General features: G+C 47.0%; 1 protein-coding gene across 1 annotated transcript in view; it reads left to right on the top strand.

Moving 5' to 3' along the window:
• Positions 1 to 3,085: 3,085 nt before the first annotated feature.
• The window catches only part of LOC123748593 (homeobox protein Nkx-2.1), an 87,164-nt gene continuing 66,127 nt past the window's right edge, over positions 3,086 to 24,122 (top strand). The window contains exon 1 of the mRNA XM_069332518.1: positions 3,086 to 4,649. Coding sequence (XP_069188619.1) covers positions 4,277 to 4,649 — 373 coding nt within the window. The 5' untranslated portion in view covers positions 3,086 to 4,276. The remainder of the gene's footprint in view (positions 4,650 to 24,122) is intronic.

The following is a 24,122-nucleotide window of genomic DNA, read 5'->3' as shown; positions in this document are numbered from 1 at the left end:
TGGTCTTTCCCTAGACCCAATCTACACAGACAACACAACTGACTTTACTCTCCAAACACTAGCATGACTTCAGCTAAGAGAAATTCTGCTTGCCAAATTGATTAAGAGTCTTACATAACGTTGACGGATATCAAACGAAGGATGGACTTCCTCCATTCCATCACTTCTACCAGCCTTCCCACCTCCCAGCCTCTCCCCTTCCGTCTGTCTTCACAGTCTTCCCATTCCACCGTCCCCTTCCCATCCTCCCCCCCTTCCCCCACGTCTTGTGCTCCTCGCGTCATTCCCTGCTAAAGCACTTCCTTTCACGTCTCTGGATCATCGTCCAATTAACCCGAGCGACACACACGCGACAAGTCTCGTTACAGCCCAGGTGAGAAATACACCTCTTTGATGCTCCTCCTCCAGCGTCTCCTCCTTCTCCTCCAGTCCCTTCTCCACCAGCTCATCCCCTTCCTACTCCTCCTCCTCCTTCTCCTCCTCCTCCTCCACCAGCGCCTCCTGGTGGGAGGCTCTTGGGGGCGCAGGAGGAGAGCGCCACCCGGGCCGGTCGGTCTCTCAAGCGGCTCTCTGGAGGTTCGATGGTGCTTGTGAGCCGGCAAGTGTTTCAACAACTTGTAGGGGCACCCGAGGCTTAGAGAACTGCCCCTCCAGGGCCTGGAGGGCGGCGTGATTTGATGTCGTGGGAGTGTCGATGGGTAATTAAACACCTGGATAATACCCAGGGCCGGTGATTTAGAATGAATACCTGCCAGATGAGGTGATGTGTGTGTGTGTGTGTGTGTGTGTGTGTGTGTGTGTGAGTGTTGTGTATTCACCTAGTTGTGCTTGCAGGGATTGAGCTTCGGCTCTTTGGTCCCGCCTCTCAACAGTCAATCAACTGGTGTACAGATTCCTAAGCCTACTAGGTTCAATCATAATTACACTTGAAACTGTGTATGGAGTCAGCCTCTACCACATCACTTCCTAATGCATTCCATCTGTTAACACTAAAAAGAAAGTTCTTTCTAATATCTTTATGGCTCATTTGGGCACTCAATTTCCACCTGTGTCCCCCTAGTGTGCGTGCCCCTGTGTTAAATAAACTGTCATTATCTACCCTATCAGTTCCTCTGAGAATCTTGTATGTGGTGATCATGTCCCCCCCTAACTTTTCTGTCTTCCAGCGACGTGAGGTTTAACTCTTGTATTCATTCCTCGTACTTCATACCCCTCAGTTTGGGCACTAATCTGTTGGCAAACCTCTGAATCTTCTCTAATTTAATCTTATGCTTGGCGAGATATGGACTCCATGCTGGAGCTGCATACTCCAGAATTGGTCTGACAAATGTGGTACACAAGGTTCAGAATGATTCCTTACGCAAGTTTTTAAAGGCCATTTTTATGTTGGCCAACCTGGCATATGCCGCTGATGATATCGCCTTGATTTGGGCTTCGGGGGACATGTAGTTTGTGTGTGTGTGTGCGAGCGTGTGTGCGTGTGTTGAGTGCATGCGTGCGTGTGTGCTGTGGGTGCGTGCGTGTGCGCGCGAAGTCGTGGGCGGTCAACATCACTAGCGTTGGTGTGTATCGGGATAGTAGTGGGGGAGGAGATAACGGTGAGAGAGAATGGAAGGGAGAGGAGACGAGGACAAGGGAGGGGAAGGAAGGCGGGATGGCATGGGGCCGCTCACTCGGTATTAAAGACTCTACCATTGTGCTTTGTGTCTGAAAGCGCTTTTCGTGTCGAGCGGACAATTTTTGTGGTAATGGCCTGAGAGTACACGCTCCCTCAGCCTCCAGTGTAAGGATCGTGTAGCAGCAGTGCTTAACGATGGCGGGTGAGACAATATTTCACCTTGCTGAAGAACCTTACTCTTGTAAACTGAAGTTTATTGACTTCCTTCCCATCTCCTTATTCAGGTTGGCATTAGCATCTTGCAGAGGAGGTCGTGGTGGGCCTGGTGCAGCCAAGGGACCTCCGCAGCCTGGCCACAACCCGTATATGGCTGCTGTGTTTATCTGTCGTGGCTCCTGTGTTTTCTTCTCCTGACGGCCCGAGCTGGACCTCGGCAGCGGGACACGTGTTTCCAGTCACTTTCTTAAGGGCAGCGTGGCTAGTGTAAACACTGGATACAGTGCCTGGAACGTGGAGTATCTACTATTGAAGAGGAACGGAGAGGAAACATCTTAGAACGCTTGTAACACCTTTGATAAGCCCTTTGTAATTTCTTAGATTTTTTCATGGTACCTGGGGAGTGTGTGTGTGTGGGGGGGGGGGAGAGGAGGGAAGAGAGCGAGGTGCTGCTCTTTGTTAGGCTTCTTCTGTGGTGCCTGGCGCTGAATGTGACTCAACACAGGGCTTAATGAAGATACTTCTGAAGTATACTGCTCTACAGCTCGGTGAAGATATCCCCCCCTGAAAAATGGTGTCCACAACTTGATGAAAAACTCCCCAAAGTATACTGCCTCGCAGCTTGTTGAAGCTCCCCCAATAAAGCATTATGCCTCAAAGCATAGTCTCTACAGCTTGTGGTGATGCTCCTTCCACCCCCCCCCCCCTCCTCAAGCATAGTGCCTCACAGTATGGTGAGTGTGAGTAAAGGTCATATTCATGAAGACGGCGAGGACGAATGAAAAGCCCTAGGTCCTGGACCCTCTACCATAACATGGAGGGGGAAGCAGAAAGTAGGGGGGGGGGTAGGGGTAGGTGGGAGAAATGGTGAAGGGGGGAAAGGAGGTATGGGTAGGGAAGAAGTAAGAGGAGATACAGGTATAGAGAGAAGGCATGGGAGGAGACGTGAACAGGAAAGAAAAGAGGGGGTAGAGGTAGCATGGGCGGTAAACGGGAGGGGGTAGAAGAGGGGTATGGGCAGGGGGTCGCCAGGACAAAGATCACGGTATTCACTCGTAATGGTCCAAAAAAGGTCACCAGGGAAGCATTTTCCCTCCCCGCAGCAGGACCTTAAGGGGGGGTAACGGTGGATGCTCTCGCTCTGCTGCCTCCTTTGTCACAAGCCTTCCCTGCTGGGCCTCCTGCAGGAGCTCCCGGGCCGGGTATTACGTCTGGCAATATACGCTGGCTAGCGCGGCGGGCTGGCGGCGACGCTGCAGCAGGCGCCGGGAAGGAAAGTTACAGTGCGCTACGGTGCGGGAGGAGATCGTTGAGGGGAACAAAGGGGTCGTTAATTTGGCGCCCCCCAACATGGTCGACTGTCTGTAATGTAATATTAATGCACAGGCCAACGTCTCTCTATTCTGCTCTTTTCGTCTGTAAAACAGTCTCTTTTCAGTTTAGTATTCGTTCTTTTTCCTCTCATTGTTATTTCTCATAGCCACCCCGCAGTGAGTTCACAAATATTCCAAATCTATGGACCAATCTCAAGTGGGGAGGCACTTGAGACCAGCCAATCATATTAAGTGTTTCCGCCTCAGCTATTGATTGGTGGGATTTGACTTTGACGGCGCTTCGCGCGTTTTCATTGGTTCAACCCATCCCAAGCTCCGCCCCCGCAGGAAATTACGCGCGTTCAATGGCTCGCCAGTCCAATCGCTCCGCCCCCAGATGGCAAGATGTAAAGTTGAGCTTGGTTAGGAAAATGTCGGAAGGCTCAGAGTGCTCTCCAATCTCCACTCGCTATCAAGCCAGTGCTATCATATTACTGGAAGCCAGATCTAAGCTCATTTGCTGGTTCTCACACAGCATTAACTGTAACGAGCCCTCCAGTAAAAACCGGGAGAGCCACGTACTGCAAGACACCAGCAGCCGCAAGCTGCCTCCGCCGCGGGCTAGGAGAGCACAAGTGATCAGGTGCCAGGCTCTTGTGAGGACGCACTTTTATCCGTAGTGCCGCCAGTGTAACTCTTGACCTGAAGGTGACTCAAGAGTGCCATCGAGTCTGTGATCCATATCTTCGGCGCCAATGAGGAGGTGCGGCGCCCCCTCCTTGCAGGTGTCTCAGCATCGATTGACCCCAAGGTGACTCTTGACTTTTACAATACTGACGCTCCGTCAAGATCATTTCTTTTGTTACGCACCTCAGGGGACTCTTACTGTACGCGCTCCTTCGCGGTCTTGAGCACGACTTAGGCGCTACGCCGCCAGTGTTTACCGCTTGACCGACGATTGACACTGGCGCAGTTTTGTCGGTCAGGTTATTAAGACGCAACAATTATATTGTCGACTTGTTAAAGGGTTGTAGGAGAGAGAGCGTAGTGACGGGCGTGACCGTGCGGGCGGCGGCGAGTGTCACCTGAGGGCAACGAAGCGGTGAGGGCCATGGTGGGGCATTAGGTCATGAGCGGGAGCCCCAGGACGAACCAGCCCTTCTCCGTGACCTCCCTGCTCAGCCCTCTAGATACCCTGGCCTCTACTGTGGACGTTGCAGCAGCAGCAGCAGCCGCAGCAGCAGCAGCAGCAGGGCGGGGCTCCAGTGGCAGCAGCAGCACCAGCAGCAGCACTTTCGCTGCCTCAGGGATTGCCACTTCGGCCTCCGTCAACGACTTCGCCGCCGCCATGCAGAACCCCTACGGCATGAGCCCTATGGCGCACATGGCGCAGTTCGGGACGCATTCCACCTACCAGTACTGCAACACGGACCTCTCCCACTACGCTGCCCCAGCCTCCGCCTCCTGGTACGGCACCTCTACCTCCGACCCAAGATTCGCAAGTAAGTACTCACTCCGTCAGTTCACAAGTGTGCATGCCCTTATCAAAGTTATGCACCACTCAGACGCTACGGCCTCTGAGTGCGATAACCAGTCAACTGTATAAACTGATATCTCTGTTCAGCGAGTCGCTCGAGAATAATCAGCGTATACACAACATGCCAAGAAATAATTACCCGCGCGAGGGAGGGAAAGCGTGATCTATGGCCTCGGGGTGGCGGGCAAATCGGAGCTTCATTTGCGTGTTCTCGAACGTGGAGACCAACGCAGTATTTTTGTTTTTTCATCGACTCTTTCATGTGTTTCAAAATATCTTCATTACCCAGATTTAGCTAGCGTCTAAGTCTATGATTAAGGCTGTTTTATATACAAGGGCTCCAACATGCTGCATTAAATTGCAAAGTCGAAATGTTAAAGTTATTCAGAGTAGATTGTATTAGTGTTTAATAGCTGTTGAAAAGGCTGAAGGGTCGATAAGGAAATTCTGGCATACTGTGAGTGACCATACTGTTGGTGACCATACTGTTGGTGACCATACTGTTGGTGAATATACTGTTGGTGACCATACTGTGTGACCATACTGTTGGTGACCATACTGTTGGTGACCATACTGTTGGTGACCATACTGTGAGTGACCATACTGTTGGTGACCATACTGTTGGTGACCATACTGTTGGTGACCATACTGTTGGTGACCATACTGTTGGTGACCATACTGTTGGTGACCATACTGTGAGTGACCATACTGTTGGTGACCATACTGTTGGTGACCATACTGTTGGTGACCATACTGTGAGTGACCATACTGTTGGTGACCATACTGTTGGTGACCATACTGTAAGTGACCATACTGTTGGTGACCATACTGTGAGTGACCATACTGTGAGTGACCATACTGTGAGTGACCATACTGTTGGTGACCATACTGTTGGTGACTATACTGTTGGTGACCATACTGTGAGTGACCATACTGTTGGTGACCATACTGTTGGTGACCATACTGTTGATGACCATACTGTGAGTGACCATACTGTTGGTGACCATACTGTGAGTGACCATACTGTTGGTGACCATACTGTGAGTGACCATACTGTTGGTGACCATACTGTTGGTGACCATACTGTTGGTGACCATACTGTGAGTGACCATACTGTTGGTGACCATACTGTTGGTGACCATACTGTTGGTGACCATACTGTTGGTGACCATACTGTTGGCTACCATACTGTTGGTGACCATACTGTGAGTGACCATACTGTTGGTGACCATACTGTTGGTGACTATACTGTTGGTGACCATACTGTGAGTGACCATACTGTTGGTGACCATACTGTGAGTGACCATACTGTTGGTGACCATACTGTTGGTGACCATACTGTGAGTGACCATACTGTTGGTGACCATACTGTTGGTGACCATACTGTTGGTGACCATACTGTGAGTGACCATACTGTGAGTGACCATACTGTTGGTGACCATACTGTTGGTGACCATACTGTGAGTGACCATACTGTGAGTGACCATACTGTTGGTGACCATACTGTTGGTGACCATACTGTTGGTGACCATACTGTTGGTGACCATACTGTTGGTGACCATACTGTAAGTGACCATACTGTTGGTGACCATACTGTTGGTGACCATACTGTAAGTGACCATACTGTTGGTGACCATACTGTTGGTGACCATACTGTGAGTGACCATACTGTTGGTGACCATACTGTTGGTGACCATACTGTTGGTGACCATACTGTTGGTGACCATACTGTTGGTGACCATACTGTAAGTGACCATACTGTTGGTGACCATACTGTTGGTGACCATACTGTTGGTGACCATACTGTTGGTGATCATACTGTTAGTGACCATACTGTTGGTGACCATACTGTTGGTGACCATACTGTAAGTGACCATACTGTGAGTGACCATACTGTGAGTGACCATACTGTTGGTGACCATACTGTTGGTGACCATACTGTGAGTGACCATACTGTGAGTGACCATACTGTTGGTTACCATACTGTTGGTGACCATACTGTTGGTGACCATACTGTTGGTGACCATACTGTTGGTGACCATACTGTTGGTGACCATACTGTTGGTGACCATACTGTAAGTGACCATACTGTTGGTGACCATACTGTTGGTGACCATACTGTTGGTGACCATACTGTTGGTGATCATACTGTTAGTGACCATACTGTTGGTGACCATACTGTTGGTGACCATACTGTTGGTGACCATACTGTGAGTGACCATACTGTTGGTGACCATACTGTTGGTTACCATACTGTTGGTGACCATACTGCTGGTGACCATACTGTTGGTGACCATACTGTTGGTGACCATACTGTTGGTGACCATACTGTTGGTGACCATACTGTTAGTGACCATACTGTTGGTGACCATACTGTTGGTGACCATACTGTTGGTGACCATACTGTAAGTGACCATACTGTTGGTGACCATACTGTTGGTGACCATACTGTGAGTGACCATACTGTGAGTGACCATACTGTTAGTGACCATACTGTTGGTGACCATACTGTGAGTGACCATACTGTGAGTGACCATACTGTTGGTGACCATACTGTTGGTGACTATACTGTTGGTGACCATACTGTTGGTGACCATACTGTTGGTGACCATACTGTGAGTGACCATACTGTTGGTGACCGTACTGTTGGTGACCATACTGTGAGTGACCATACTGTGAGTGACCATACTGTTGGTGACCATACTGTGAGTGACCAGACTGTGAGTGACCATACTGTTGCTGTTGGTCATAATTGTAGTAAACATGTTAAATACGGCTTAATTCCAATTTCCTTTCGAGAAGGTGTTTACGAAGGCAGTTATCTTGTGTTGATGGCTGTTGCTGTTGACTGTTGATGACTCTTGCTCTCTGGCGCCCAGATTAATGACTGATGATGCTAGTGACGACTGCAGCTAATACCGCCAGTACTACACCAACCTCCAACACTACCACCACCACCACCACTACCATTCCTACAACAAATATTATTACATCAACTACAGCTGTCAAATCTACTACCAGCAACTATGCCGTCTTGTAATGCTGGAGTTACTTATGCTACTATTGCGACTTCTGCGATACCAAATGTTACTAGTACTACTACTACCACCACCATCTACTGTCTCTACAAAATCTACTGCATCTCGTACCATCTACTGCATCTACTACCATCTACTGCCCCAACTACCATCTACTGCTTCAACTACCATCTACTGCCTCAACTAACATTTACTGCTCAACTACCATCTACTGCCTCTTGTACCATCTACTTATATCCCTACTGATGCCTATTTTATTACCAATATAAACACCAAAGACAATACAAGTAACAACAATAATAATTACAAGAACATTACAACTTCAACATTTCAAAATGTAGTCGACGAGTTGTTAATCACATACAACAGTATGTGATTAACTATACACTGAGGATTCTATATTTGTCATTACAAATATAGAATCCTCATCACTGCTATAGAGATATATCTATACAGACAAGACGAGGCTTTAGCTGCAGAACTTCAAAGTAAATTCCAGCTGATGACGTTTAAAGTAAAACAAAGTTTCCCTTTTTTACAATTATTATTCAAGATATGACTAATGTTAGTTATATTTTTTTACTGTTGTTGACAAGACCAGTTTGTCCTCTGGCTTGGTCCTTATTAGTGGAGACCTTATCTCTAGACCTTCTGTATAGTATTTACATTATTAAAGGAAAGTTGAATTTATTATTATTATTATAACTATTATTTTTATTTTATCATTATTATTATTATTATTATTATTATTATTATTATTATTATTATTATTTCATTAGTATCATTATCATTATTATTATTGTTATTAATATTATTATTATTTTCATAATTATTATTATCATTATTATTATTATCATTATTATTATTATTATCATTATTACTATTATTATCATTATTATTATTATTATTATTATTATTATTATTATTATTATTGCTCTTGCTGTCATAATATTAATGTAAACAAAAGTGGGTGACATGTGTTGAGAGCTGGGCATCATCTGGACGCTGTAAGGAGCAGCTCCCTAAAACTCACACATGAGATCGATCACTGAGTACTTGTCTCTCATCTGGGGTCCTCTCCACGATCTTATCTAAAGTTAGTTGACATACTATCCCGTGATAGGTTTATACATGTAGTAAATATCCAACTTGATCCATAATCACATATAGACTGAAAAAACTGTACAGACATTTGAAATGTGCGCTTTTCTGGGCTAACTTGAATCAGCGTTGAGGGCTGGACGGCGGCTGGCACAGGCAGGCGCAGGTTGGCGCAGGCAGGCGCGGTGTTCACGCCGACACCACAGTCTGGGGTTACCCTACACTCTGTCCTCTCATTTAATACGGAATCAGTCAGTCCGTAACAGTTTATGGGCTCACCATAGCCCGTGCTACATGGACATTTCGTTCTGAGTAGCTAAATCTAAAACAACAACGAGTAATAACTCAGTTACAGCCCCGCTCCTGTGCCAGGTAAGTCCACTACGGGCTCACCATAGCCCGTGCTACTTGGAACTTTTTTTATTTCTCAGTAGCTGAATCTTAAACAACAAACAACAGTCCGTAAAAATGTTACATATTAGTTAACACTCAAGCACTGTAATATTGATGTGTTCTATGCATCGGTCTCGATAGGTGAGGTGGGTTGCTCAGGTTGGCACGTCTCTGCTCGCTTCTCTGCTGGAAACAGTCGCATTTGCTACGGAGAGGCACACTGAGCGAGGCTCACCAGAGTGCTGCGACCTCTGCCCGCCAACAAAACAGTTTCGACGTTTGTACTAATCTAAATAGACAAAATTAATTTTGGCAACATGTTGGCTGCCATAATACGTCAAAGGAAGGTAAGGAAATGCTCGTGCCGTGTACGGGTGGTCAACAGGTGGAATGAAGTAAAAGCAGGAGTTGTGGAAGCTACTTCCATCTTCAGTTTTAGAGCCAGACTCTACAAAGAATTCGAACAACTTAATAATTAATTTATAACGCAACAGGTTCAAGAAGGCTAATAGGCGGGGTAAAACGAGTTAGACCTCACTTTCTCGTAGTCACTGATAGGTAATGATAGGGAAGCTTAACAAACGGCCACTCCGGTAACTCAGACATCTGGTAAATGAGTGGTAAATACCACCAAAATGTAATTCAATAAACTCCCAAGAGTTTAAACTTAACATCGCCAAGCAATATAAAATACAGGCAAAGCCAAGATCAACATCGCTACAGATATCAAGCAGAAGACAGATGAAGCAGTTAAGAAGAGAGAAAGCAAGGGAACAAGAAAGATGTACGGAGCTGTTCAAGGAGATTGAGAAGCTAAATGCAAGGTATCTTTAGAGATTGAATAATATAACCCATATCCTCCTGTTTAGATACTACCTCTTGTAACCATCGTCAATAGTCAGAATTCGTACGTTCTTAGCTTTTAGGTGTTATATATATATATATATATATATATATATATATATATATATATATATATATATATATATATATATATATATATATATATACACATATTTTTATATATTCTTAGATTTTAGATTATTTATATATACAAGAGTTCTTACATTTTTGTACAGCCAACATTAGGATTAAGGCAAGTTCTTAATCCAAATGTTTCACGGAATACGACTCGCCAAATCGTTTAACAACCAGGTGTTGGGTAAACAGAGGCTACAGTTAAGAATTGGCGCCCAGTCAATCCTCCCCGGTCAGGATACGAACCCAGGCTAAAGCGCCTGCGAAACACCAGGCGAGTGTCTGACCACTACGCCACGAGGACCAAGAAAGTAGTATACTGACTAGTAAGGAATTCTTTTAAAATAAATGAAGCTAAAACACAAACTTAAATATTCCTAGGCCTAGTATAGCACACATATGTACTATATTAGGCCTCATATATCGTGTATTAGGCCTAGGAAGGTTAGGATAGGTTAGTTTAGCGTGTCAAAGCAACACAAGTAAAACATAGTTTTCCCGGTTTGTCCAACTCAATAGTTCAGATTTCTACGTTCTAATTTCGTTGTACGTTTGGCTGCTGGTTGAGCAGTCCAGCAACGAGGAATCCTGGTCGAGGACCGGGCCGCAGGGACGCTAAGCCCCGAAATCATCTCAAGGTGACCTCAAGGTACGTCGGTATATATATACTATGGTCCTCATCTTTACTATAAATACTACCAAAACAGGAGGATGGGCTGTATAATATGTATCCCGCAAGCATACATGAGATGTAAAGTAATAATGTATCACGCAATCACACATGGTATACATAATATACATCCCACAAGCATATCTTCCAAACATATATCATACATGAAATAAACACATTCCTCAAGCATACAAGTGACACATAGCATATGCATATCATGCAAACTACATATTATGCACAACAATCACGTAGGAATACATGGCATACATAACATAAATACATTATACACCATTCATGTCTTATATGTACATTACGCAAACATGTCATACAAAACATACATGTCACAGAACATCTACCACGCAAGCATACATATCCATAAATTTACTTCAAATATGACATGAATTTCGTTGAAAAAATTATAAATTTTTGGCCATCCATGACACTGGGTTGGGGGGGGGGGGGGGAGGGGGATGTGTTTGTTTAATGTTTATATGTCTGTATCCAGCCCGTCCTCTCGAGCGTCTTAAACGTCAATAAACTGATGTACTATTTGAAGGACACGTTTCTGCCTCAGTCATCATGTGTCCTCTAAACATTAGACGGAGGCAGATATTACGGCAGGAGCCGTGTTGAACCCTTACCGCCGCCCGCTGGTTACTGCTTATGTTGGAGTCCCGCGCGTTGGTGGACCCTTACCGCCGCCCGCTGGTTACTGCTGATGTTGGAGCCCCGCGCGTTGGTGGACCCTTACCGCCGCCCGCTGGTTACTGCTTATGTTGGAGTCCCGCGCGTTGGTGGACCCTTACCGCCGCCCGCTGGTTACTGCTGATGTTGGAGCCCCGCGCGTTGGTGGACCCTTACCGCCGCCCGCTGGTTACTGCTGATGTTGGAGTCCCGCGCGTTGGTGGACCCTTACCTCCGCCCGCTGGTTACTGCTGATGTTGGAGCCCCGCGCGTTGGTGGACCCTTACCGCCGCCCGCTGGTTACTGCTGATGTTGGAGTCCCGCGCGTTGGTGGACCCTTACCGCCGCCCGCTGGTTACTGCTGATGTTGGAGCCCCGCGCGTTGGTGGACCCTTACCGCCGCCCGCTGGTTACTGCTGATGTTGGAGTCCCGCGCGTTGGTGGACCCTTACCGCCTCCCGCTGGTTACTGCTGATGATGGAGCCCCGCGCGTTGGTGGACCCTTACCGCCGCCCGCTGGTTACTGCTGATGTTGGAGTCCCGCGCGTTGGTGGACCCTTACCGCCGCCCGCTGGTTACTGCTGATGTTGGAGCCCCGCGCGTTGGTGGACCCTTACCGCCGCCCGCTGGTTACTGCTGATGTTGGAGCCCCGCGCGTTGGTGGACCCTTACCGCCGCCCGCTGGATACCGGTGATCTTGGGCCCCTGAGGTGACGCTAGTTCAGATCTGAATATGTCATTCAAGAAACCTGTCACTCACCAGTCCGGGTCTGTGTCACACACGAGCTCAAGTGTGTACTTTTCTGTGAGTGACTGTGTGTTGAACTTTAGCTCTTGGTTCTAGTCTCTCGGCCTTTCTTTGACTGTATTCTTGTTCCTTAAGTACGCAAGTTATATTGTATAAAATACTGAGCGGCCTAGTTAATTCCATTTCACTCATACACACTGTATGTGTGACCTTGCATTTGTGTATACCTGCTCTGTGTATATGTCCCTCCGCTTGAACTAGTCGATACAGCGCCTCTCAGATTGTAGGCAGGATGAAGCCAGCCTCCCAGGTGGTGGGTAGGATAGAGCCGGCCTCTGATGTAGTGCGCAGGATGAAGCCAGCCTCCCAGCTGGTGTGCAGGTTGGATTCGATCCAGCTGGAGCACGGAATCTCCCTACTGCCTGGGCCCACCTAGAGTGTACACATGAACACACACACATGAAAACCAGTACCGTACATACACAAAGAGTTGAGGTTTTGCAAAAACACACACACTTGTGTACACCATCATCTCACCTTCCCGAACCAGTACCTCTTCTTCCCCTATATTTCTGATGCAGTCTTCCCCCACCCTCCCCTGACCCCCTCCTCTCCCCCATTGCGGCCACCCCCACCAGCGTCTATACAAATCATCTCCCGCAGATGTTGGTGATGTTAATATCATGTCAGCATCGACAGTTGGGGTCTGCTGGACGGCTTGGTCGAGGGGAATGAGGAAGAGGGGAGGGGGGGAAGGAGGGGCGAGACGGGCCCAGTAGGGGGAGGAGATTAAAGGGGTTGTGAGGAGGGAGGGAGGGAGGGAGGGAGGGAGGGAGGGAGGGAGGGGGAGAGAGAGAGAGAGAGAGAGAGAGAGAGAGAGAGAGAGAGAGAGAGAGAGAGAGAGAGAGAGAGAGAGAGAGAGAGAGAGAGAGAGAGAGAGAGAGAGAGAGAGCAGTGGAGGACGGAAGTGATATGTATATTTCAACGCATTACTTAGTTTTTTATGGGACTTATTGGCGTCTGATAAGTTAGGGTGGGAAGAGGAGAGGGAGAGGAGGGGAGAGGGAGGGAGGGGAGTGGGAGGCAGAAGAGGTAGGGAGAGGGGGGTAGAATGCAGGAGAGGCACAGCGAGGGTGGGATGGGAAGTGAAGTTAAGAAAATGGAAGCAACAGAGAGGGATAGAGAAGGCCATAAAGGGATAAGTCAAGAAATAGGAAGCGGAAGAGTTGAAAACGAAGACACGGAAGGGATAGGGAAGTAGAATGAAGGAGATAGAGTACTGGGATAAAGAATTAGATATAAGAGAGAGACAATAGACAGAAAACTAACAAAGTATATCAAAACAATGAACACTCAAGCAAGATCGATGAACACCGTGTCAAACTCTTGAAGAATGTACTGAACAAGTCGTTTTTCAGGTTGTTCACTGTTCGCAGGGCGTGAACATTAGCGGGGTAACCCTCTCCCCCCTCCCAAGCCTCTCTCCTCCCCCTCTCTCTCTAACGTCTCTTTCCCCTTATTTACCTCTCCTATCTTCTACTACGCCTCTCCCCTCCCTTCCATCCTCTCTTCTTATCTTTCCTTCCCCTATCAATATTTCTTCAGCGATGTCTCTGTGCTTCCTTCCATCTGTTCTCTTCTTATCCTCTCCAACATTCTCCTCCTCCTCCTCCTTATCTTCCCTCTCCATTCTCCCTCACTTCTCTTATCCATCTACACAGCCACCTGTGCAGATGGATGAGACCTGGCTTAACCCCTTGTGACCCCTCTTCTGAATCATCCTGTTCTGACCTATCTTCTAAACTATCCTCTTCATATCTCCTGCCCTCTCTTTTGTTCTCTCAACATACCCAGTTCACTATTCCTCTCCACAAACCATCTTCACCACCATTATCTTCTTTCCCACTTTCCACTAGCTCCCATCACTATCCTTGCCCACTCATCGCTATAAAACACCCATCACTATAAAAGCAACCACTTCTCACTATTAGCCCAGCTTCCCCCCCTCACTATAAGTGTCCCCTCCTTCTTACAAGCCTCCCCCCCCTCACTATAACACACCCCTTCACTATTTAACACCTCATCACACTAAGACGGGGTGAGAATAGCTTGAGCTACCTCCTCCCTTTGTGTGTATATTACCTCAATAAACTTATTTCAATTTCAATTTCAATCACGCTAATTTATTCTCCGCCTTTGATTACCACGTCACAGTTTGTTCCTTTTCCTTCCTCATATTCTTGGTGTTGTCACTCGTGGTTTGAGTGTGTGATGGAGCTGACGGCTGCACGTCGCCACCAGTCTCTTTTTTACAGACTTACTCTTTCTTAATCTATTTGTAGGTGGTGATTTGTTCGTTCGAGTCGAGTTGCTTCTCCGGGTTCTCTAGCCCGGTTGTTCGTCTTGGTTCACCACCACGGTTCACCACCACGGTTCTCCACTCCGGATTATTTACAAATTTATTCGTAATTATTTTGTCATAAACGGATCAGTTCAAATTGTTTGCTTCCATCCCTGATGTTTCGCCGGATGTCTCTTGTGTAACTTATGGGTATATTTGACTGAGTTACAGTGTCTTACGCTGCTGAAGCCTTGACTGAGTTATAGTGCCTTACGCTGCTAAAGCCTTGACTGAGTTATAGTGTCTTACGCTGCTGAAGCCTTGACTGAGTTATAGTGCCTTACGCTGCTAAAGCCTTGACTGAGTTATAGTGCCTTACGCTACTAAAGCCTTGACTGAGTTATAGTGTCTTACGCTGCTAAAGCCTTGACTGAGTTATAGTGTCTTACGCTACTAAAGCCTTGACTGAGTTATATTGGCTCAGACGGCATCAAATTGATGTCTAGTTTGGCCACACTATTTTATGTATAACAATTTGCTGGCCTCAATAATAATTTCACTCAGTTACCTTTTCCCTCACCATTCTTCCCTCATCTTACTACTACACCTTCCCCTCATAGTTCAATCCTCATCTCAAAGGTCCGACATCCCCACGCCAATTCCTCTTCCTCCATATTTCTGATACAGTCTCTCTCTCTCTCTCTCTCTCTCTCTCTCTCTCTCTCTCTCTCTCTCTCTCTCTCTCTCTCTCTCTCTCTCTCTCTCTCTCTCTCTGTCTCTCTCTCTCTCTGACCCCTCCAGACTGTTTCTCATGGCCGTCACAACTGACTTACCGAGTTACCTACATAAGATTGTACCCCATTGGTGTTCCTCATCTTAGATGGGGAGTGGGGGGGGGGGAGAATGAGGGGTTAAGTAGAAGGGGCAGAGGGGAGGGGGGAGTGAAGAGACTAAGGGTGGTGGGAAGAGAGAAGGAGCAAAGATTGGAAGGGAATCAGGGGGGGGGGGACTGGTGAGAAAAGGACGGAGGAAGATAAGCCGTCTGGCAATGTTGTTGATGTTGCAAGGGATTTTGCACATTGCCACTGCACCCGCCTCTAGGTCAGACCAGAGGTGCAGACATGCATCTAGGTTTGCACCCCCCCCCCCCCCAAGGCCTCACGCCTCATATGCCCCCCCCCCCCCCACCCTCCCACAGCAGCAGCAGAAAAAAAACAGCAACAGCAATTTCAACAGCAGCAGCAACTACAAGAACAGCAGCAACAACAACAACAACAACAACAACAGCAGCAACAACAGCAGCAACAACAACAACAGCAGCAGTAGCAGCAGCAGTAGTCCAGCTCTCACCTTTAACAACTCGTAAACTCATTAACATATCATAATGAAAGTTGAATCATCAATGAGTGACTGAGACCAAATCGCTTCAGCGGCTCCAGGCAACCAACTTCCCTTCACTCCAAAAACCTATTTTGGTCTAAAGATTTAAATTATACTTGAGCATATGATCATCCAAAATATTATTATTATTATTATTATTATTATTTATTATTTAGACCTATTTCACCTTGTTTTTATGTGCGTTTATGTGTCATGTGTTTGGGTTATTTTAGGTCATTATTGATCAGTTGCGATTCTTATTAGCTTTTGTTATTTAGTAATTCTCTTATTCTCTTTCTGCCTCTTGTCTCTTTCACTCGCTTTCATTCACTGTCTCTATCTTACCTCTGAGTCAGGGAGATTGTGTGCTTCGTCGACCCTATTGAGTGTGGCTAAAGGATAGCAGACAGACTAAGTGTATTACTTTTTTTTTGGGGTGGGGGGGGGGGCGAGCCCTATGTTCCTGTTATGCCAATGGGCGTTATCGCCTCCGGTTTGACTACTGATGAGAAGTCAAGCGGAGATGGTGAACTAAACTCACAGAGTTTGAATATTCTCGTTGAAGTGCCAGAGAAATTGATTTACAATTAGTAATTCAATCACTTTGTCTATCGATCTATTGTTTACCTTCGTTTAGTGACCGTCGGGAATTTACCGAGGCGTGTTTTTCCTGTACATTCCTGCACCCCTGAACTATCTTGTTACTGCCCCCCTCCCCCCCAACCCTCTCCTCCCCCCACTCCTCTCTCCTTCCTCTTGAGGTTATCTTGAGGTTATCTTGAGATGATTTCGGGGCTTTAGTGTCCCCGCGGCCCGGTCCTCGACCAGGCCTCCACCCCCAGGAAGCAGCCCGTGACAGCTGACTAAGTCCCAGGTACCTATTTACTGCTAGGTAACAGGGGCATTCAGGGTGAAAGAAACTTTTGCCCATTTGTTTCTGCCTCGTGCGGGAATCGAACCCGCGCCACAGAATTACGAGTCCTGCGTGCTATCCACCAGGCTACGAGGCCCCCCCGAGGTCCTCCCGCCCTTCTCTACCCTCCCTTCTCCCCCTCTCCCTTCCCCCTCCTCCATCATACGTCACTCTCAGCACATGAGGGAGAAGAAGAGACAAGAGGTAAGAGAAGGGGAGAGAGAGAGAGAGAGAGAGAGAGAGAGAGAGAGAGAGAGAGAGAGAGAGAGAGAGAGAGAGAGAGAGAGAGAGAGAGAGAGAGAGAGAGAGAGAGAGAGAGAGAAAAAGGACACATGAGAGTGGGGGGGAGTGAGAGAGGAGGGGGATGGGGGGAGAAGAGGGGGGGAGCTTAACAGGGGGCGCGACCAACCAATACACCAATTATGTAGTTGGGGAAGAGATAATTGTCTACAGCAGAGAACCACATGGACGATTCTCCCGCTGATGATTCACGGTATTCTGGACGTTGAGGGCGGGCGTGCCTCAGGCCTGTACCCTCACCCAGCCCACACTTTGATGAGGCACGTGGCATGACGAATAATAAGTGATGGGGGGATGGGGAGTGAAGGGAAGATGGGAGTGGGGGGGGGGGAAATGGAGATGGGAAGAAAAGAGAAAGGAAGGAAGGGGGGGGGAAATGGAGATGGGAAGAAAAGAGAAGGGAAGGAAGGGGGGGAAAATGGAGATGGGAAGAAAAGAGAAGGGAAGGAAGGGGGGGGGGGGAAATGGAGATGGGAAGAAAAGAGAAGGGAAGGAAGGGGGGGGGGGAAATGGAGATGGGAAGAAAAGAGAAGGGAAGGAAGGGGAGGGGGGAAATGGAGATGGGAAGAAAAGAGAAGGGAAGGAGGGGAGGGGGGGGCGGGCATGTGGCATGGGAGGAAAATGACATGGGTGCTTGGCATGGTATATTGGGAGAGGAGGGCATGAGTATTCTCACGATGCCGGTGTATATTAGAGAGGTAGGGCATGGGTATGTTGGGTGGATACCGGGATATGTTGGTAAGGAGGGCATGGGTATGCTTGGGTATGAGCAGACTGGCAGTGGAAGGGGGTGCCGGCAAAAGGGAGTGCCAATGGCATGGAGAGCTAGAGGGCGGGAGTGCCAGTGCTTTTACTTACTGAACGCACTGCTACAAGTGCTGGGAACGCACTTACTGAACGCACTACTTAACTACTTACTGAACGCACTACTGAACTACTTACTGAACACACTACTGAACTACTTACTGAACGCACTACTGAACTACTTACTGAACACACTACTGAACTACTTACTGAACGCACTACTGAACTACTTACTGAACGCACTACTACAAGTGCTGGGAACGCACTACATTTTTAAACACATTATAATAACCACCGTCAAACTTGCAGTGGTCTATAGACACCAAAAGCACCACAACACTGACGTTTCCTGGAACAAACAACCATTGGCTCCGGTACGTTAGGTTGGTTGGCTATATTCTGACGCTTTTGGTTAGGCCAAACCTCTCCTTTATTTTACGTAAGAGAAGAAAACCAGCTGAGGTTTTGTGAGGGGGGGAGCGATCGAGCTCCCGTTACCTCTCTCATTGATTACGTCGCATTTGTTACGATCTCACGCCATCTAACAGCGTCAGTAATGTCACTGTTTTGCCTAATCAGAAACTCTTGAGCAATCCATCCAACCTAACGAGGCCGTTGGTCAAGTAACGTCGATATTACGATGCTTTAATTTTGACTAAAACCACGCAATTTTGACTGATTGTTCAATTGCCTTAACTATACGATGTATTTGGTGGTACCACGGCGTCTGCCTCTCAGTGTACCAGTGGTGGGACAGTTGACAGTATACCAGTGGTGGGACAGTTGACAGTGTACCAGTGTTGGGACAGTTGACAGTGTACCAGTGGTGGGACAGTTGACAGTGTACCAGTGGTGGGACAGTTGACAGTGTACCAGTGTTGGGACAGTTGACAGTGTACCAGTGGTGGGACAGTTGACAGTGTACCAGTGGTGGGACAGTTGACAGTATACCAGTGGTGGGACAGTTGACAGTGTACCAGTGGTGGGACAGTTGACAGTGTACCAGTGCTGGGACAGTTGACAGTGTACCAGTGTTGGGACAGTTGACAGTGTACCAGTGGTGGGACAGTTGACAGTGTACCAGTGGTGGGACAGTTGACAGTGTACCAGTGTTGGGACAGTTGACAGTGTACCAGTGGTGGGACAGTTGACAGTGTACCAGTGGTGGGACAGTTGACAGTATACCAGTGGTGGGACAGTTGACAGTGTACCAGTGTTGGGACAGTTGACAGTGTACCAGTGGTGGGACAGTTGACAGTGTACCAGTGTTGGGACAGTTGACAGTGTACCAGTGGTGGGACAGTTGACAGTGTACCAGTGGTGGGACAGTTGACAGTGTACCAGTGGTGGGACAGTTGACAGTGTACCAGTGGTGGGACAGTTGACAGTGTACCAGTGTTGGGACAGTTGACAGTGTACCAGTGGTGGGACAGTTGACAGTGTACCAGTGGTGGGACAGTTGACAGTGTACCAGTGGTGGGACAGTTGACAGTGTACCAGTGTTGGGACAGTTGACAGTGTACCAGTGGTGGGACAGTTGACAGTGTACCAGTGCTGAGACAGTTGACAGTGTACCAGTGTTGGGACAGTTGACAGTGTACCAGTGGTGGGACAGTTGACAGTGTACCAGTGCTGGGACAGTTGACAGTGTACCAGTGGTGGGACAGTTGACAGTATACCAGTGGTGGGACAGTTGACAGTGTACCAGTGTTGGGACAGTTGACAGTGTACCAGTGTTGGGACAGTTGACAGTGTACCAGTGGTGGGACAGTTGACAGTGTACCAGTGGTGGGACAGTTGACAGTGTACCAGTGGTGGGACAGTTGACAGTGTACCAGTGTTGGGACAGTTGACAGTGTACCAGTGTTGGGACAGTTGACAGTGTACCAGTGGTGGGACAGTTGACAGTGTACCAGTGTTGGGACAGTTGACAGTGTACCAGTGGTGGGACAGTTGACAACTTCCACTTTTTTAATATTATTATTATTATTATTATTGTAATTATTATTATTGTTATTGATATTGTTATTAATGTTGGATAAAAATCCACACTTGCGTATTTATGAAATTTATGTAAAGAATTTTCACCATGTCTCTCGCACTCTCCCGAGTGCTTTCTCAAGGCAACAAGAACATTATAATTACTGTATAATTAATTATAATTATTATTTAATCATTGAATATTAATATTATAATAATTTATATAAATATAAATATAATTTATAATAGAACATTTTAATTGATTAGTCGTTGAGATGTAAGTCTCGCTCTAACCAGATACTCAGACCTTGACACCTTGACACCTTGACACCTTGACACCTGGACACCTGGACACCTTGACACCTGGACACCTTGACACCTGGACACCTTGACACCTTGACACCTTGATACCGTGATACCTTGACACCTTGATACCTTGACATCTTGATAAATTCATACCTTGACCCCTTGACACCTTGACACCTTGCTACCTTGACACCGTGATATCTTGATATCTTGACATCTTGATACCTTCATACCTTGACCCCTTGACACCTTGCTACCTTGACACCGTGATATCTTGATACCTTGACATCTTGATACCTTCATACCTTGACACCTTGACAAAGCACTCAGGAGAGTGCGAGAGACTTGGTGTAATTTCCTTACATATAATTCACAAGTACATTCGTGTGGTTTTATATCCTCTGTTAGCATGCCTTTGAGAAGACATAACCATTACTTATTAATGATATTTTTAACATTGGGAAACTTACTACAATACTATGAAGGTGAAGAATGAAGGTGAAGGTGAAGGTGAAGGTGAAGGTGAAGGTGAGGGAAAGACCCAATATATGTATTATATATTGGGTGAGTGTGGGGGGGGGGGGTATTAACAATCAAATTTTCAGCTGTAACCCACAACGTTTCTCTAGGCGCTGTATACAACATTCTATATTATTATTATTATTATTATTATTATTATTATTATTATTATTAAGTAATGGTAACGTCTTATCACAGATATAATAACATTGGAGAAAAAATGCACAATTATGTAGTGTGGGGTTTTTATATAAAATAAAAATACATAAAATACACCAATACACTTATATATTGGTGTATTTTATGTAAACATTTACACTAAGTGTTTCGCACTCTCCCGAGTGCTTTGTCAAGGTGTCAAGGTGTCAAGGTCTGAGCACTCACGAGAGTGCGAAAGACTTGGTGTTGTTCAAATCTTTACATAAAATACATTAATTAAAAAATGGATGTTTATTCATTATAGTTATTAATATTATTTTATTATTATTATTATTGTTATTATCATAAATCCATAAAATCCACTGGGGTTGTGAGGTGACTCGAACCCGCGACCAAGGCTTGTCTTGGTCTTGATGATCGTATAATGTTACCGAGTGTTAGCCAGGTGTTGATAGTTGAGTTTGTTTGATATGCAGTGCTTCGCCGATGTCTAGTCTCTTATTGTCGTTGTATCTGTCTATTATTTCTGTCTATAAATATATATGATATTTGTCAGAATATATTCAGTGATGGTCTGGTTAATCTCTACACGCGACCAGATCAGATCGTTCCTTACACGTTGTACATTAATTACAACTCCTCAGACGTCGGGAAGAATCCGAAGATGCAGTAGACATTTCCACTCTGGATCACCACACTCGGCACTGGAACTAAAAATTCGCCGCTCTTGGGTCTTTTGTTGTTTCAATGAGCCTGGAACCCCAGACCCACGAGAGAGCTGCGGACGCTTTCTCCCCGTGGGCCAAGGGGGTATCGGATCCTATAGGAACAAAGTTTACATTATCCAGGGGATACACAACCCTGAAATGACCATATTAGCCACCAACATGGTCAAATATCCTGACGAAGACCACACCAACAGCCATCAACCATCCTGGTCACCATGAACCATCCTGGTCACCATCAACCATCCTGGTCACCATCAACCATCCTGGTCACCATCAACCACCCTGGTCACCATCAACCACCCTGGTCACCATCAACCACCCTGGTCACCATCAACCACCCTGGTCACCATCAACCATCCTGGTCACCATCAACCACCCTGGTCACCATCAACCACCCTGGTCACCATCAACCACCCTGGTCACCATCAACCACCCTGGTCACCATCAACCACCCTGGTCACCATCAACCACCCTGGTCACCATCAACCATCCTGGTCACCATCAACCACCCTGGTCACCATCAACCACCCTGGTCACCATCAACCACCCTGGTCACCATCAACCATCCTGGTCACCATCAACCACCCTGGTCACCATCAACCACCCTGGTCACCATCAACCACCCTGGTCACCATCAACCACCCTGGTCACCATCAACCACCCTGGTCACCATCAACCATCCTGGTCACCATCAACCACCCTGGTCACCATCAACCATCCTGGTCACCATCAACCATCCTGAGGATGACCATACTAGCCACCTTCCGCGCCATCTATTGCTCCCTACACGTGGTTGAATCATGTCGTCTTTAAAGGCTTAAAAGGACATAATTTGACTCACGGGCTACAGTGAGGAGTTGGAAGGCATCGTTCAACGGTTTCTTCTAGTGGCACCTTCCCTCCCTCCCTCCCTCCCTCTCTCCCTCCCTCTCCCTTCGGGTCCCTCACTACCCCTCCCACTCTCCCTCCCTCCGCCACCTCCCAAAGCCGCTTACGAGGGAGAGAGCAACATAAGTTTAGAGTAAAAGATTGTGGTGATCCCTCAGAGAGGCCGCGGGCGCGCGCGCACACGTCAACCCTGTCGAAGTAACTCCTGGCAAGTCTGTCTGTTTACACTTATCTCTCTGAGTCCTTCCCCTTCCCCCCCCCCCTTTGGGCTATTGTTGCTCTTGTTATTATCCTTGTTATTATTGCTAAATTGTTGTTGTTATGGCGGTGATACAGCTGTTGTTGTCACCTCTGTTGATGGCCAATCGAACCCGGGTCCTTTGATTCTGAGTTAGTGCGAAGACAGAGAGAAAGAGATGGATAGAGAGAGAGAGAGAGAGAGAGAGAGAGAGAGAGAGAGAGAGAGAGAGAGAGAGAGAGAGAGAGAGAGAGAGAGAGAGAGAGAGAGAGAGAGAGAGAGAGAGAGAGAGGGAGAGAGAGAGATAATTAAAGAAAAATGGGCGTGTGAAGTTGTGGGGGAGGCGGGTCTTATGGCTAATTACCTGCCTGGCAGAGATTATCTGCAATTAACATTCGTGAGGAACCCAAGTTGCTCGAGACCAGATTATAGATGCAAAGGAGGAAGGGGGGAGTGGTGAGAGGGGGAAAATGAGGGGTAGGAGGGAGGATAGTGCATGGGGGAGGGAAGGGTAGCCTGGGATAGGGGAGAGAGAATTGGTTTATAAAAATAGTTTCAAATCCCTGTCCGGCAATTTCTTAAAGGTGTGAAAATATTTACACCACCATCAGTTGGCTTCACCGTCATCAGTGTGTGCCAGTGTTCTCCAGCTGTGACGGTACACTCCCCCCCCCCCACCACCACCCCCCACCCCCCACCACCAGGGTGTTCCGTGTCAGCTCCCCGGGAGTTCCAGGCTGTTGTTTGTCGCAGTCAAATCTGCCTTCATCTAAAACAAGATCTTCATAATAACCTATAATTAGGGTCAAGGACGGCCCAAGACGTGATCACTTTCATTACATGAGTGAGTGTGTGTGTGTGTGTGTACTCACCTAATTGTACTCACCTAATTGTGCTTGCGGGGGTTGAGCTCTGGCTCTTTGGTCCCGCCTCTCAACCGTCAATCAACTGGTGTACAGATTCCTGAGCCTATTGGGCTCTATCATATCTACATTTGAAACTGTGTATGGAGTCAGCCTCCACCACATCACTTCCACCACATTCACTTCACATTGTGTGTGTGTGTGTGTGTGTGTGTGTGTGTGTGTGTGTGTGTGTGTGTGTGTGTGTGTGTGTGTGTGTGTGTGTGTGTGTGTGTGTGTTGGGTTACTGGTTCCAGCCAGGTTGATGCGACTTATTCTCTGCAAAAGTTTTCATGTATAAACTCATATAAATTCTTCGGATTCTTAGAGGTTTCGATAAAGACTCTCCATGATGTCTTTACTTCTGG

This window comes from Procambarus clarkii, chromosome 27, assembly GCF_040958095.1.
Source record: "Procambarus clarkii isolate CNS0578487 chromosome 27, FALCON_Pclarkii_2.0, whole genome shotgun sequence".
NCBI classification, from domain to species: Eukaryota; Metazoa; Arthropoda; class Malacostraca; order Decapoda; family Cambaridae; genus Procambarus; species Procambarus clarkii.
Note: the sequence above shows the minus strand (reverse complement) of the source record. Positions and strands in the feature narration are given on the sequence as shown.